The sequence below is a fragment of the Triturus cristatus genome, chromosome 7 (assembly GCF_964204655.1).
Source record: "Triturus cristatus chromosome 7, aTriCri1.1, whole genome shotgun sequence".
Classification (NCBI taxonomy): domain Eukaryota; kingdom Metazoa; phylum Chordata; class Amphibia; order Caudata; family Salamandridae; genus Triturus; species Triturus cristatus.
In genome coordinates, this window is record NC_140590.1 from 571,125,597 (window position 1) to 571,138,060 (window position 12,464).

Sequence of the window (12,464 nt, forward strand, 5' to 3'; positions counted from 1 at the left end):
AGAGACTTAACTGCGTCGGATAGGACGATGGGGCCGTTTAGGGCGACCGTATTCTTGAGCCACTCTTGGATTGGACGACGGTTGCTTTTTGGAGAGAATAGGATTAGTTCTGTTTTATCTGAGTTGAGCTTCAAGTGGTTAGCGTTAAACCAAGTTTGGATCTCGGTTAGAGTGGCATTGAGGTGTTGGATGTCGCTGGGAGACTTGATTTTGAAATAGATTTGGGTGTCATCAGCATAAAGGTGGTAACTCACTCCAGCTTTTTTCAAGATGATTGTGAGGGGCTCCATGAAAAGATTGAAGAGGGCCGGGGAGAGGATTGAGCCTTGCGGGACCCCAAGTGTGACTTTTGTTGGCTTCGAGAGACAGGAGTTGATTTTAATTTGTTGCGAGCGGTGTTGAAGGAAGGAGGTGAAACATTTTAGTACTCTGCCGTTGATGCCGGAGCGCTTCGACAGGTCTCCAGAAGCGCTGGATAATTTACTGAGTCGAATGCCGCAGATAGGTCAATAAGGATGAGTAGGCAGGCATCACCTTCATCTAAAGCCTTGTGAATATCGTCAGAGACGTTGAGCATAGCTGTTTCCGTGCTACAGCCTTTCCTGAATCCTGATTGAAAGGTGTCGAGGAGGTTGAACTCATCAATGTGTTTGTTGAGTTGGTGGAGAACGCATTTATCCAATGTTTTTGCAAGGAATAGGAGGTTGGAGATAGGTCTGAGGTTGTTGAGATCATTAGGGTCAGCCCCTGTTTTTTTTAGAATGGGTGTGATTTGTCCCCGTTGATGGGAGTCTGGGACACAGCCTGAGGTGAGGGAGGCGTTGATGATTTTTGTCCAGAAAGGGGAAATGGTGTGGTTAAGTTCTTTTATGATTGTGGATGGGATGGGGTCCATAGTGTGGAAGGAGGGTTTTAGGTTAGAAATTATACTGAAAACCTCATTTTCCGACATTATCTTAAAGTCGGACCAATGTGCATTGTTTTTTAGCTAGAGGCAGACCTGATTGTTCTTGCTGAGAACTCTTTCTGAATGATCAGGGGTGGTTAGAGTGGGGCAGGTTAAGAGGGAAGGAGGGTTAGAGGTTTGGATAAAGGAGTGATCAATTTTCGAGACTTTATTAGTGAAGAAGGTGTCAATTTCTTCACAACGCTCATTGGTGGCTTTGATTTCTTGAGAGGGAGTGCAATTAGTATGTTGAAGAGTTCTCTCGGTCTGTTTTTCGCCAGATCTAGTTGGCTGCGGAAAAAAGACGCCTTTTCACTGAAAATGTGTTTTTTGTATGCTTGCCGAGCTGATCTAAGTTGCGCTAGGTGTAAGGTTGAGGGGTTTAGTCTCCAAGACCTTTCCGTTTGTCTGAGTTGACGCCTTTCCTCATTCAGATCCACGTTAAACCAGGGTTTACATGTGGTTCGCCTCAATTGTTTGAGTTTGAGATGAGCTACTTGATCTAGAACCTCTGTCATTTTTGAGTTAAAGTGTGTAGTGAGGTCATCGGCTGTCGATGATGAGGGTTGGAGTTGAAGATGGGCATAAATCCTGGATTCAAGTTCGGATAAAGGGATTGCTTTGAAATTTCTGGTCCAGTGTTTAGGTTTGTCATCATGAATAGGTTGGTGGAAGACAAGTGCATCAATCTTGAACAGAATGAGGTGGTGGTCAGACCAGTCAATGGGAGAAATCGCCCTCAGAGAGACCAGATCATTGTTGGTAATGATCGCATCCAGTGTTGCACCTTTGATGTGAGTTGGTTTAGTGCAGTTGTTTGAAGTTATATATTTCAATTAGGTTAGATAGGTTCTGGGTAGTGGAGTCTTCTTGGTCGTTCCAGTGGATATTGAGGTCACCCAGGAACACGTTTTTAGTGTCTGTCATGGAAAACTGTGATATTAGGTCCTGTTAGTTCTTCGGGGAAAAGGGTACGCTCTCCAGGAGGATGGTAGATGGTGTGGAATTTGATGGGTGAGGTGCCCTTGGCAGTGAGTTCGACACCCAGGTATTCAAACGATAGGTATTCTGCAGGTTTAAGTTTGGTAATCTGTATTCCTGCATTGTGGATGATGGCTAGTCCTCCCCCCGTTTTGATCGGTCTGTCTTGTCTGATGATGGTGTACCCTGGAGGGGTGAGAATGTCAAGAATGGGGGTGGAGTGGACATTGAGCCAGGATTCAGTGAGGAAAGCGATGTCAATTTCTTCAGCGAGTAGAGCTTCAGCAATGTCTGTGGCGTGTTGTACTGCTGATCTGCAGTTGAGGAGCATGCAAGAGAGAGGACGGGGAGCCTTGATGATGGGGGCAGTAAGGTGGATAGAGGAGTACTGAGCAGGAGGTCTAGGCGAGTGGACATTTTTAGGGATTCTGTTAGTGCCGATAATAACAGGGATGGGGAAAGGGGCTGACTTCTGGCTCAAAGCGAGGTTAGAGTTGTTGATCTCATCAGGTTTCGGTAACGAAAAGGGTTGGCGATCCCGGTTGGGTCGAAGTGCCTGACTTGCTGACGGACTGGAGGGACGAGGGGTGCACTGTGGGGCCAGGGGAGCGGTATTGAGTGGGGTGGGAGGAAATCTACCCAGGGAGAGGGAGCATGGCGGCTTGGTCCTGTTGAGAAGATCTTGTTGTAAGTATAGGAAATCAGCAGCAAGGGAGTTAATTTTCAGCTCCATTCTGTTCAGTTGCTGTTCTATTGAGCTGAAAAAGTTTAAGGTTTTAGGCAGGGGCCGAGAATGATTTGGGTCTTTGGAGGGAGAGTGAACAGGGGTCGGGGATTGGACAGAATCAGTGGGGTTAGGAGAGGGGAGAGGTTGGACGCGGGGAGCCGGATTATTAATGCTCCCCTTCAAGGAGTTCAAAGGAGAAGTAGAGGGTCTACTGTCCAAGTGAGGAGGGAGAGAAATTCTAGTTAAGAAGTCAGAGTTCCAGGGAATGTCAATGAGATTAGGGGTGGAGGCAGGTTGTGTATGTGGGTGTGCGACGGCGGAGGGGGAGCGTGTAGTGATTATAGGGGGGAACGAGTTTATAGGATTGGTGACGACGTTGGCCATGGGGATGTCACAGGGGTTATCAGTGAGGTAATCGGTGGAGACCTGTTGTGTCTGTGGATGTGGGACATCGGAGGGGGAGTGTGCAGTGGTAGTAGGGGGGAGAGTGACCACTGGATTGGAGATGACGTTGGACATGGGGGAAGTAAGGGTCGGGGGAAAAGGGTCTGTGTTGGAGGAAGAGGTAGTTTGTAAGGGATTATCAGGGGTCGAGCGGAGAGTGCCTGTGGGGATTTCGGTTGCGGGAGGGCAGAGGTTAGAGTCCGAGCTGTCAAGATCTAGATCGGTCTTGTGGTGTTTGTTAATTGTGAGTTTGTTGTTCCTGGTGTACTCAGTAGATGTAATAGTTGTGGGTGTTTGGCGGCGGAGAGTAATGATAGTGTGATTATAGTGAGTGATGGTGGATGTCCATGAGTTGAAGAGAGGTTCTTCAGGGCAGGGATATTGTATCAGCTCCACGTTATTAGTAAGGGTGATGGTGGGTTGGGGAGATATGGTTTGACGGCTCAGTTGAGTTAACGAGGAAAGAAGTGTGGGGAAGTGGCGGTCAAAAGTGGTGAGGTGCGGGTCGGTGGCCTGTATGAGAATGGTTCCAGTTCTGTAGATGGAGATGGTGAGCTCCCCTTTGAAGGTCGGGGAGATAGTAGTGGAGATTTTTTCACCATAGGAATGATTACTGACTTGGCGACTTGAAGGTGAAGAGAGAAGGTGGTTTTCCATTTAGCCGGGCGATTTGTGTAGAAAATGAAGTTAGTTTTTGTGTTGCCGTTGGTCGCTGTGTGGTAGTCATCTACAATGAGTGTTTCCGGATGTTGTTTTAGAGTACTATGCTTGAAGTTCTTTTTTGCATTACTGGTCATTTTGTCTGGGTAGTTTATGGACCAGGAGTTTGGTCCGTAGCGCACAAGATTCGAGTTCCAGGTGGGGTAAGGTGGGTGCATGGTCGAATGGTAGAATTCCGAGATACAATCAGGACTCAGGCCGGAGAAGAAATGCCGAGGCACAGTCCGGAATCAAGCATAAGGCAGGGTGGTAGTTATCATACAATTATATGCAGTATATACACTAAACTTTAAAGTGCCATATTCACTGCAGTTTAAAACATTTATAGCAGTGTATCTCCTAAATCACAAGAGGTCAGGGCCCCATCAACCATGATTTTACAGTATCTGCTGTGCCTTCAGGGGGGTGAGGGTGCAGTGCAGGCCCATGCCTCTCAAGCCTGGGCGAGAACCTCAAGCGAACTCCAGGTCCGCACCTGAACCAAGTCTCGTCGGGCACTCCAGCCAGCCGAGCCCTCACCCATCGGCAGTGCCACCTGGGCCACACTCGAAAAACAAAAGCCCAGCCTCACCTTGAGCCGCAGTCACCACCATCGATCCAGGGATGCGGCGAAAACCAACGACCTGCCGGGGCACCTCTCCTGTCCCTTCTTGAAGTGTCCCGGCCACTGGCAGTGAGTCCTCATTCAGATAGGTTCCCCAGCATGTGTTGAATGTTCCGATATCGGCTCGGGGGTCCGATGTATGGGATGCGAGGCCAAACAAGGATTACAGCTCGCTTGAGTAATCCTCAGCCTCAAACGGTCCGGAGTACCACCTGGACTTGGATAGAAATAAGCAAGAAAGCGGGTAATGTGCACTTCTATTTTTTCAGCCATCCCACTTTGAAATATTCCAAGGCCCCTCCGCCCCCTACCATGGAAAAGGGAGCAGTGAATGCAGTAAGGGGTAGAGGTATAACATTCTTACGTCATTTGTAAGTAGAAGGGAAATTCTTGACTCGGAATCCTTACCAACAGAAGCACAACACTAAACATTTCCATACACTAGAGACTGATACAGGCTGTCTAAACGGTCTTTCAAGCTTTCCCAGTGGAGCCATCCAAGTTTTATCACTCACTCAACTGAGTTCTGGGAGATGGGTTTCCAAATTATACACTGCATTCCTAAATGTTTGGAAGACTAACACATCATGCACAGAGACATTGGGAGAAAGATTTGGAGATGGAAATAGACATTGGTATATGGCAGTACTATTAGATGAAAATTGGCACAGTATTGTTGTACTGCAAACTGCTTGTACTTCCCTCTGGTACGAATGCGTAGGTTTGACGAAACGAAAAGCCCTGCATGTCAACGGTGTTGGTACCTGCATACATACTTTGCCGTGGCACTGCCCAGACATTAACACCTTTTGGCAGGAAGTCACTGACACTGTATTAAAAACTCTGGCTGACACTATAGACCTCTCACTGTAGACTCTCTTATTGGGATTATCTTGAAATAGGCGCGATGCCCGGGCGCGTTACTCTTGCTGGTGGTCAGGAGACTTATAGCGATAACATTTCTAAGAGTAAACAGGACTGGCACATGTATGCTGTCTCTGCAATAAAAGCTCAGAAATATACACTACAATGCAACCAACCACTGCGAGACTGTCGTTTGGATGGGGACTATTGTGTCATATATTATTGATCACAAGCTTGGATAGATTTGTGACCACTGGCTGGTTCACAAGGAGCCTGTGCCTGAGGATGCGCATACGCTTGGAAGAATCAGTCTTGAATCACGGAATAGCAAAACATTCTTTTCTGACCGGTCCTCTTTCACCAACTTCTTCTTCATTCAGTTCTTTGGTATCTTCTCATAGAACCAGTCTGGAAAGACACCCAGCTGTCATATTTTCCACCCCAGAAAGAAAATAAACATCAAAAGTATACTTTTGTCAGCTGAAAACCGATTCATGTATTCTAATCGAAATCACATCTATGCCTTTCTTTGAGATAAAAAAAACACAATTGCGAAGAGGTTGATGTCCCATGAGCGCTGTAAACATCTTTCTCCATAGAATGTTACTAAATTCGTTAATGGCCCAGAATTCTGCCAAAGCCTCCCTCTCTGTGACGGAATAATTGCATTCATGCCCTTTTAGTGCTCTGGAGGCAAATGCAATGGTAAATTCTTCCATATCGTTGACTTGAGACAGCACTGCCGCTAAACCTTTAGCACTGGCATCTATAGTAACAATACATTTCTGTCCAGGCACCAATGCTTTTAAAGAGGGTGCACTCTTCAGTTCTTCATTGATCCTTTGGAAACTTTTCTCACATTCATCTTTACGCTCAAACGCATACCCTTTTTTTTAGTTGAACTCTCAAGGCATGAGCCTTCACTGACATGGTCTACAACTTTGCATAAAATTCAACCATTCTGAAAAAGAAACACAATTCCTCTTTATTGACAGGTGTCTGAACTTTATCTTAAGTGTTCACCATATCTTCTTTTTATTTTATGCCTTGTCCAGTAATTGTTTGCCCTAAATACTATCTTTTATTTTGCCCAAATCAATACTTCTTTGTTCTTAATGTCATCCCTTATTTCTAAAATATATTTAGTACTTCTGAAACCTTTTCATTATGTCTATGCCAGTTTCTTCCAAAATTAAGAAATCATCATATGGATAAAATATTATTCCACATAAATTCACAAAGACCAGTGGCATGACTTGTGGGCCTCATATGGATTCAATTTGAGGTACTATATTAAATAACCACGGAGCCATAAATATTTTGAATAGCCTGTCTGGTGAATAATGTTACAATAAGTAACAAAACCCAAATAGACATTAACAAATAAAGTAACGTTCTGGAATTTTGTTGATGATTGTTACTTGTGCAAACCCGTTTTTTTCTCTATACTTGCTGCCCATCTTGTTTCCCTAAGATCCCTCCAAGGTGTGTGTAGGTGGACACACCTGGTAAATGCAGTTTAACTGCGAGTTTTGCTACACACTAGGGCTTGTAGCTAGTATAGCAACTTCTTTCCTTTCGTTACTATTATGCACTTAATCTCCAAAGGCAGCCGATATCAGTCCGAAATGTTGCATGGTATTTTTACTTAGACAAAAGACCAAAGGGCAACCCAGTCACCCCTTGCAAGCTTGGGTATCAACTAGATAAAAAAAAAGTAAGGTAATCATTCAAATAAAAGGTTAATATCTAAATAGAAATAAATTGTATGTCCCAATATGGTGAAAAGCAGAATAAATCTTAAAGTGCAAGTCAGTAATAAGATAATAATTAGGGCTCCCAGTTTTCCGTTTTACAGATTTTTACGGACAAATACAGACAGAAAACTATTAATTTTCCTGTCTGTATTTATTTTCATCTACAGAAATTTACAGAAAATAGCCTTCACTGGTTGATGTTTTTCTACTGTCAGTTATGAGTGCCAGGTTACTAGGTGTACCAGATTGAGAGGTAGAGGAGATGAAAAAAGACCATATGTTTCCTAATTAAGCTTAGTTAAGTGCAGATCTACAGTTATTTATGCTATTCTACAATGGAAGTGTTTTCAGAAAAAGCTATTGAACTGTATACTGCTGAAATCCTTTGGACATTCAAATGTAAGTATACATTTATTAGTTAAATAAATGAGGAAAAATACCCATTGCAACTTCATTTATAAAGAAAACACAAAATAAAAATGGATGAATACAGAAAAAATGAGCAAAAAATTAATATGGATAAATACAGACTGAAATGTAAAAAAACTAAAATACCATAAAACCGGGAGCCCTAATAATAGTATGAATCAGTCAGAAAAGGGAACAGGCATATCAATATCAAATTTATGAAAAAAAATATTCTTTATGCTGCAAGTAACAGAGAGCATAGGATACATTAAAAACAAAACCTTCATACATTAATCATGTATACATAAAGTAGATACAAATTGATTGAGTGGCAATAATCCAAGAATTTACACGGAAGAAGTGAAAACGCTGTCAACGTTTCAGTCTCCAATGTCAGCAGTGCATGAGACCATTATCAGGACCATAACGGTTAAAGGAGATTTGCATTAAACCAAAGATGCAAATAAATATATGGTTGCTTGATTGTTTGGGTTGTATTTAAATAAGCTACTTTGATTAAATCGTATGGGAGAAGAGCAGCAACACTGGCAGCGAGATTTGACTGGTTGTTTGAGTATTGGTTAAATAGGCTCCATCAACTCAATCGGCAGAGTAAAACTGCAATTCTGCTAAAAAAACTGCAATATGAACTGCTAGTTAAATAGGCTCCCTTGACTCAAAGGGAAAGGAGACAAACTGCAATCCTGCTAAACAAAAGTGCCAGCTCGGCGATCCAGTAGCAGATAGGCTCTTGCCCAAGTCGGCTTCGCAAGGGCGACTTTTTTTTCACATACTCCTAGCAGCACGACTGTGCATAGAACAGATGTGAAAGCAACCTCAGGCACCCTCGCTAAATATGTGGTGGGGAAAGGTATAGAACCCCTATGCCATGGAAATTTTCACAGCCATCATCAGGGACTGGGTGGACAAATTTCTTTCAATGTGTAATCCATTTACCACTTACATACCATGACAACATAGAACGGGAGGAATAAACCTAACTATGCCCTAAACAATAAGGGCTTTAGATTCGTGGGTGGTGTCCCCCTCCAACACAGAGGGTGACCCACCCTGACTCTCACAATTGCAAAACCTAGGAAGCCTTAGGGTAGCCATGCGCTATGCAAATCGACTAGATAAGTTTAGATCATCAACAAGACACATTTCGGCTCCGTTGGTGTTTTCCATTACTGTACATTTTTGCGTGATATTTAATGTTAAAATCTGGATTGGTGGGAGACGTAGCAACTATCATGAGTTTGGAAATAATGTTGGACTTTGCTAGATCAACCCTATTGTACAATTCATTGGTATGGACTTTTTTCCAAATTCTTCCAGATATTTGTCTTCACCGATACATATGATGACTCTGCAATGTGTGTCATGTTTCTTTAAACCAAAAGGCTAAATAAAGTTCTTTAAAAAAGTGGCAAAACTAGCTGCTAGTGTTGCTGCTTTTTGAGCATAATTGTTATTTTGGTCCTTTCCCCAAAAAGTGGATTTTTCATGACAGGTCACTTTTAACATGCTGCACCCTTTCATAGGAAGCTGTTAACGCATCATTATTTCTCCTAATAACTTTGGCTTGGAGGGGGATATAGTAGAATCAGACCAGCCCCTAGAGGCTTTTAAACAGTTCACCTCACTCTAACTGGAATTAATGAGATCTCTATAGACCTTGTTGTTCTGCTTGGATGCACAGCATCTTGCCAGTCTAACTGCACTGAAGGGGAGTGAAAAAAAGCTATGAAACAAGGCAAGAGTTGAGGGATCTCTCACTCATCTCTCGTAAATCTAGCCTGTCTTGCTCCTCTCACGTTATCACCCTCCAGGCGCTTGCTGTCCCCTTGGTGTGAGGTATCTCCCTGTCAGGCATCCTGAGTCAGATAAACTAGTATGTTCCCTCAGAGTATGAGGCCTGTCGCGGACACGTATACCCACAAAATGGAGCTCCAGGGGAGGATATCTTTCAGAGTACCTTTACTTATATCCTTCTTAAACGGAACAATGAACCAGCCACTGCCTTTTCACATGCAGATTCGTAATCCTGTTTCCTGGCTCAGAGTCGTTTTAAGGCATGGGTAAAGTGGGCTCTGGCCCTGGGTACCAGCCTTTTCAAGGGGTCCCCTGATAGAGCCAGCTCCCTTCTGCAGAGTCTTGTCCTGAAGACCTTAAAAAATTCTTAAACTTGTTTTGAATATCGTTGTCCTCTAGTTTATTGTTAATGTGGGTGATGTGTGAGAAGATATTACAATGTGCAGAAAAATGTTTGTTTCATGCAACATCCATAAAAAAAAGTTTCTTTTTAGATCAAAACAGGACCTCACATATAAGAAAGGGGAAGGTGTCACAGAGATTGTTTGCAGTAATATAAGTGAGCTGCTGCTATGTTACAATTTTGAAAACACACATCACTATCCCAGAATGTTAGATGTATACACCCCAAGAATTTGAAAAAGTGTGCCAATGCTCTGTCAGTGACCTGGTCAAAGAAGGCATGAAAGGTCTGAAATTGGATCATAAATGCAAAGCTGTTATGAACAGGGGCCCCCAAAATATGCTTAGCCCAGGGCCTCCAAAATCCTTAAGTCGTCCCTGTTCCTTGTGTTTCAACCATCCAGTAGACTGCACACATTGTGGTCGGTTTCAAGCTACACTTTTTCAAGCTTATTGAACTGACATCAGAGTGGCATCTTCTAGTGACCCTCAAATCTTCTAGTTTGAGACTTACCTCCAGCAACCCTCACCATCATTGATTACACTAAACATTCTTGGAGCAACCATGTATTTACTAGAGGGTTGCACCCATGTCAAGGTATCTCTTTGTTGGTCTACTGAGCTGCCTTTCGAGGTACCCAGTTTTTAAGGACAGACGAAAGATGTTTTGAGGGCGCCTGTTTTCCCCTTCCTTTTTGAGGATGTCTGTGGTAATACAACCTTGTTGTGTTATTTTGAATTTTCGACCCTTGAAACGCTAAATGATCATGAAAGGATTACTTCTGGGTCACTCCACCATGGAGGAGCAGGGAGGTTTTTATGTAATTCCTAATTAAAGCTTCTGTAGTGTGATCATCTAGGTTTAGGCTACTGGGTGATATGTGCATGTGGAATGTGTGAACGTAGAGTGCACGCGGAGTGAGAATGGACTGTGTATGTGTTTCATTGTGAAGGAGCTGGAGACAGACCTTGGTGTTATGCAGATGCCGATCCTATCACTCTCTCAGTTGGTCTGTCTCTTCTTCAATAAAGTGTTCTTATGGAATAGTGTGTGATGCAACTTCTTTCATTGTGAACGTTTGCCTGCGAGGGCGACCCCCGGAGGAAGGTCTTGTTGTCATTAGTGATCCAGAAAGCCTGACAGTGATCCCCTGCAGTTATCAGAGAGTCAGAAAACTTACTGTGATCTACTAAGGTGATCAGGGATTGAGGAGCCCTGATGTCATTCGTCTAGGGTTACCTCTTTTGGACAGGCCTGACTTTGACTATGTGGGATTGGTTTATACAGCCAGAGATGGAATAATCGGTGCACATCATTAGCCGTGGACTCAGGCGTTTTCTTTCTCCAGGCGAAGGTTGTGTGCACGAATACGGGTCGTATTGTACCCTTGAACGCCCCTGGAGAGATCCTGATCCGAGGCTACTGCAACATGTTGGGATACTGGGACGAGGAGGAGAAAACTAAAGAAACATTCACCCCGGGAAACTGGTATAAAACCGGGTAAGTAGAACTGCCCCAATGCAAAATAGAAAAAGTAAAACCCTATTTTACAATCTTCTAAAATATTAGTTGCAAAATGAAATATGTAAAATGTTCAAGAATTTCAGATCCAAACTAATAGTGGGTCTGTTCTGCTAATGTTTGCTACTCCTTGGATATGATTATGCAAAGTCATAGGATGAATGCACAAATGTAGATGCTAGGGAATGGGGTTAGGTGTGTGTGGCCAAAAATGAAATACATGAAACAGGAATGTAATTAACAAGGGTTTTTATTGCAATGTAGTAAATTACATTTTCATTATTACTAGTCAAAGCAAATTGCTGCTAAGCAGAAATGTGTCAAGCAGCAGTGTTGGAATCTAATCTGATTAACAGGTGATCGGCACGTGATCTACTGGGGCATGGAGTGAGATGGATTGTGGTGCTCCATTCCATTTTTGAGGACCTCACCCCCGAAATGAACCCGGAAACTGCGGCCAGCCACACAAAGGAAACATCTACAGCTGCTGCCATCCTATAGAAAAACGACCTAGGTGAACTCCAGCAGTCCATGGGACTCAGTGCTGGGCCATTGAGTGAAAAGTTGTGACTTTGCAGCTTGGCTATTCCTACAGTGCTGTGATGGGCGACTTACCGTCTGTACTGTGGTGGTGGATGACGCAAGTGCTGGCTAGGAGACGTCCTCGCTGGCTGCTCAGGAGGGTCACCCAGATCCAGGGTGAGGACTGCTGCACTGTGCTCAGTGCCCCTGAAGTCGAGCACTGTCAAGAAAAGAGTCTCCTCATGAAAGAGGTGAGTTGCCCAACGCTGCTGCAACTGCAACTGCAGGGAGCAGCGACTCTGGCAACACAAATGCAGTGCAGTGGGAGCAGGCAAAATAGCCTTACGGGACCGGTTAACCAGAGAATTTCAAGCAGCTCCCAGCTCTGTGAGTGAGGAGGGTCCATTGGCAGTGAGGCTGAGAAAGTCTGGTCCCATGGCTGGAGCAGACTTGCAAGCTCTGGAGGGCCTAATGCGACTGGAGCACCCCATGCCTTGAACCACAATAAACTCAGCAGGCTGTGTAAACATTGCAGCCCTTGCCTTGAATGAGAGAAAGGCAGTCTGCCCTTTCATACACTGCAGTTAAAAGGGTCCTTCTGGATTTTGCCACGGGTGAGGTAGCCCTCTGGCCCAGACCTTCCCTGTCCAGCCTGGCAGGCAACATCCTTAGGGCTCATGATGAGTGGTTGAAAAAGAAGATTGGTGAGTGAAGAAATTCAGAGGAAGGCCTGTTTCATGGGGTACCGGCCT

At 44.1% G+C, this 12,464-nt stretch overlaps 1 protein-coding gene across 3 annotated transcripts in view; it reads left to right on the top strand.

Annotated features, from left to right (window-relative positions):
* The window catches only part of ACSF2 (acyl-CoA synthetase family member 2), a 720,413-nt gene that overhangs the window by 663,905 nt on the left and 44,044 nt on the right, over positions 1-12,464 (top strand). For all 3 annotated transcript variants that reach the window (XM_085617105.1, XM_085617107.1, XM_085617106.1), the window contains exon 12: positions 11,018-11,169. In XM_085617105.1, coding sequence (XP_085473231.1) covers positions 11,018-11,169 — 152 coding nt within the window. The remainder of the gene's footprint in view (positions 1-11,017; positions 11,170-12,464) is intronic.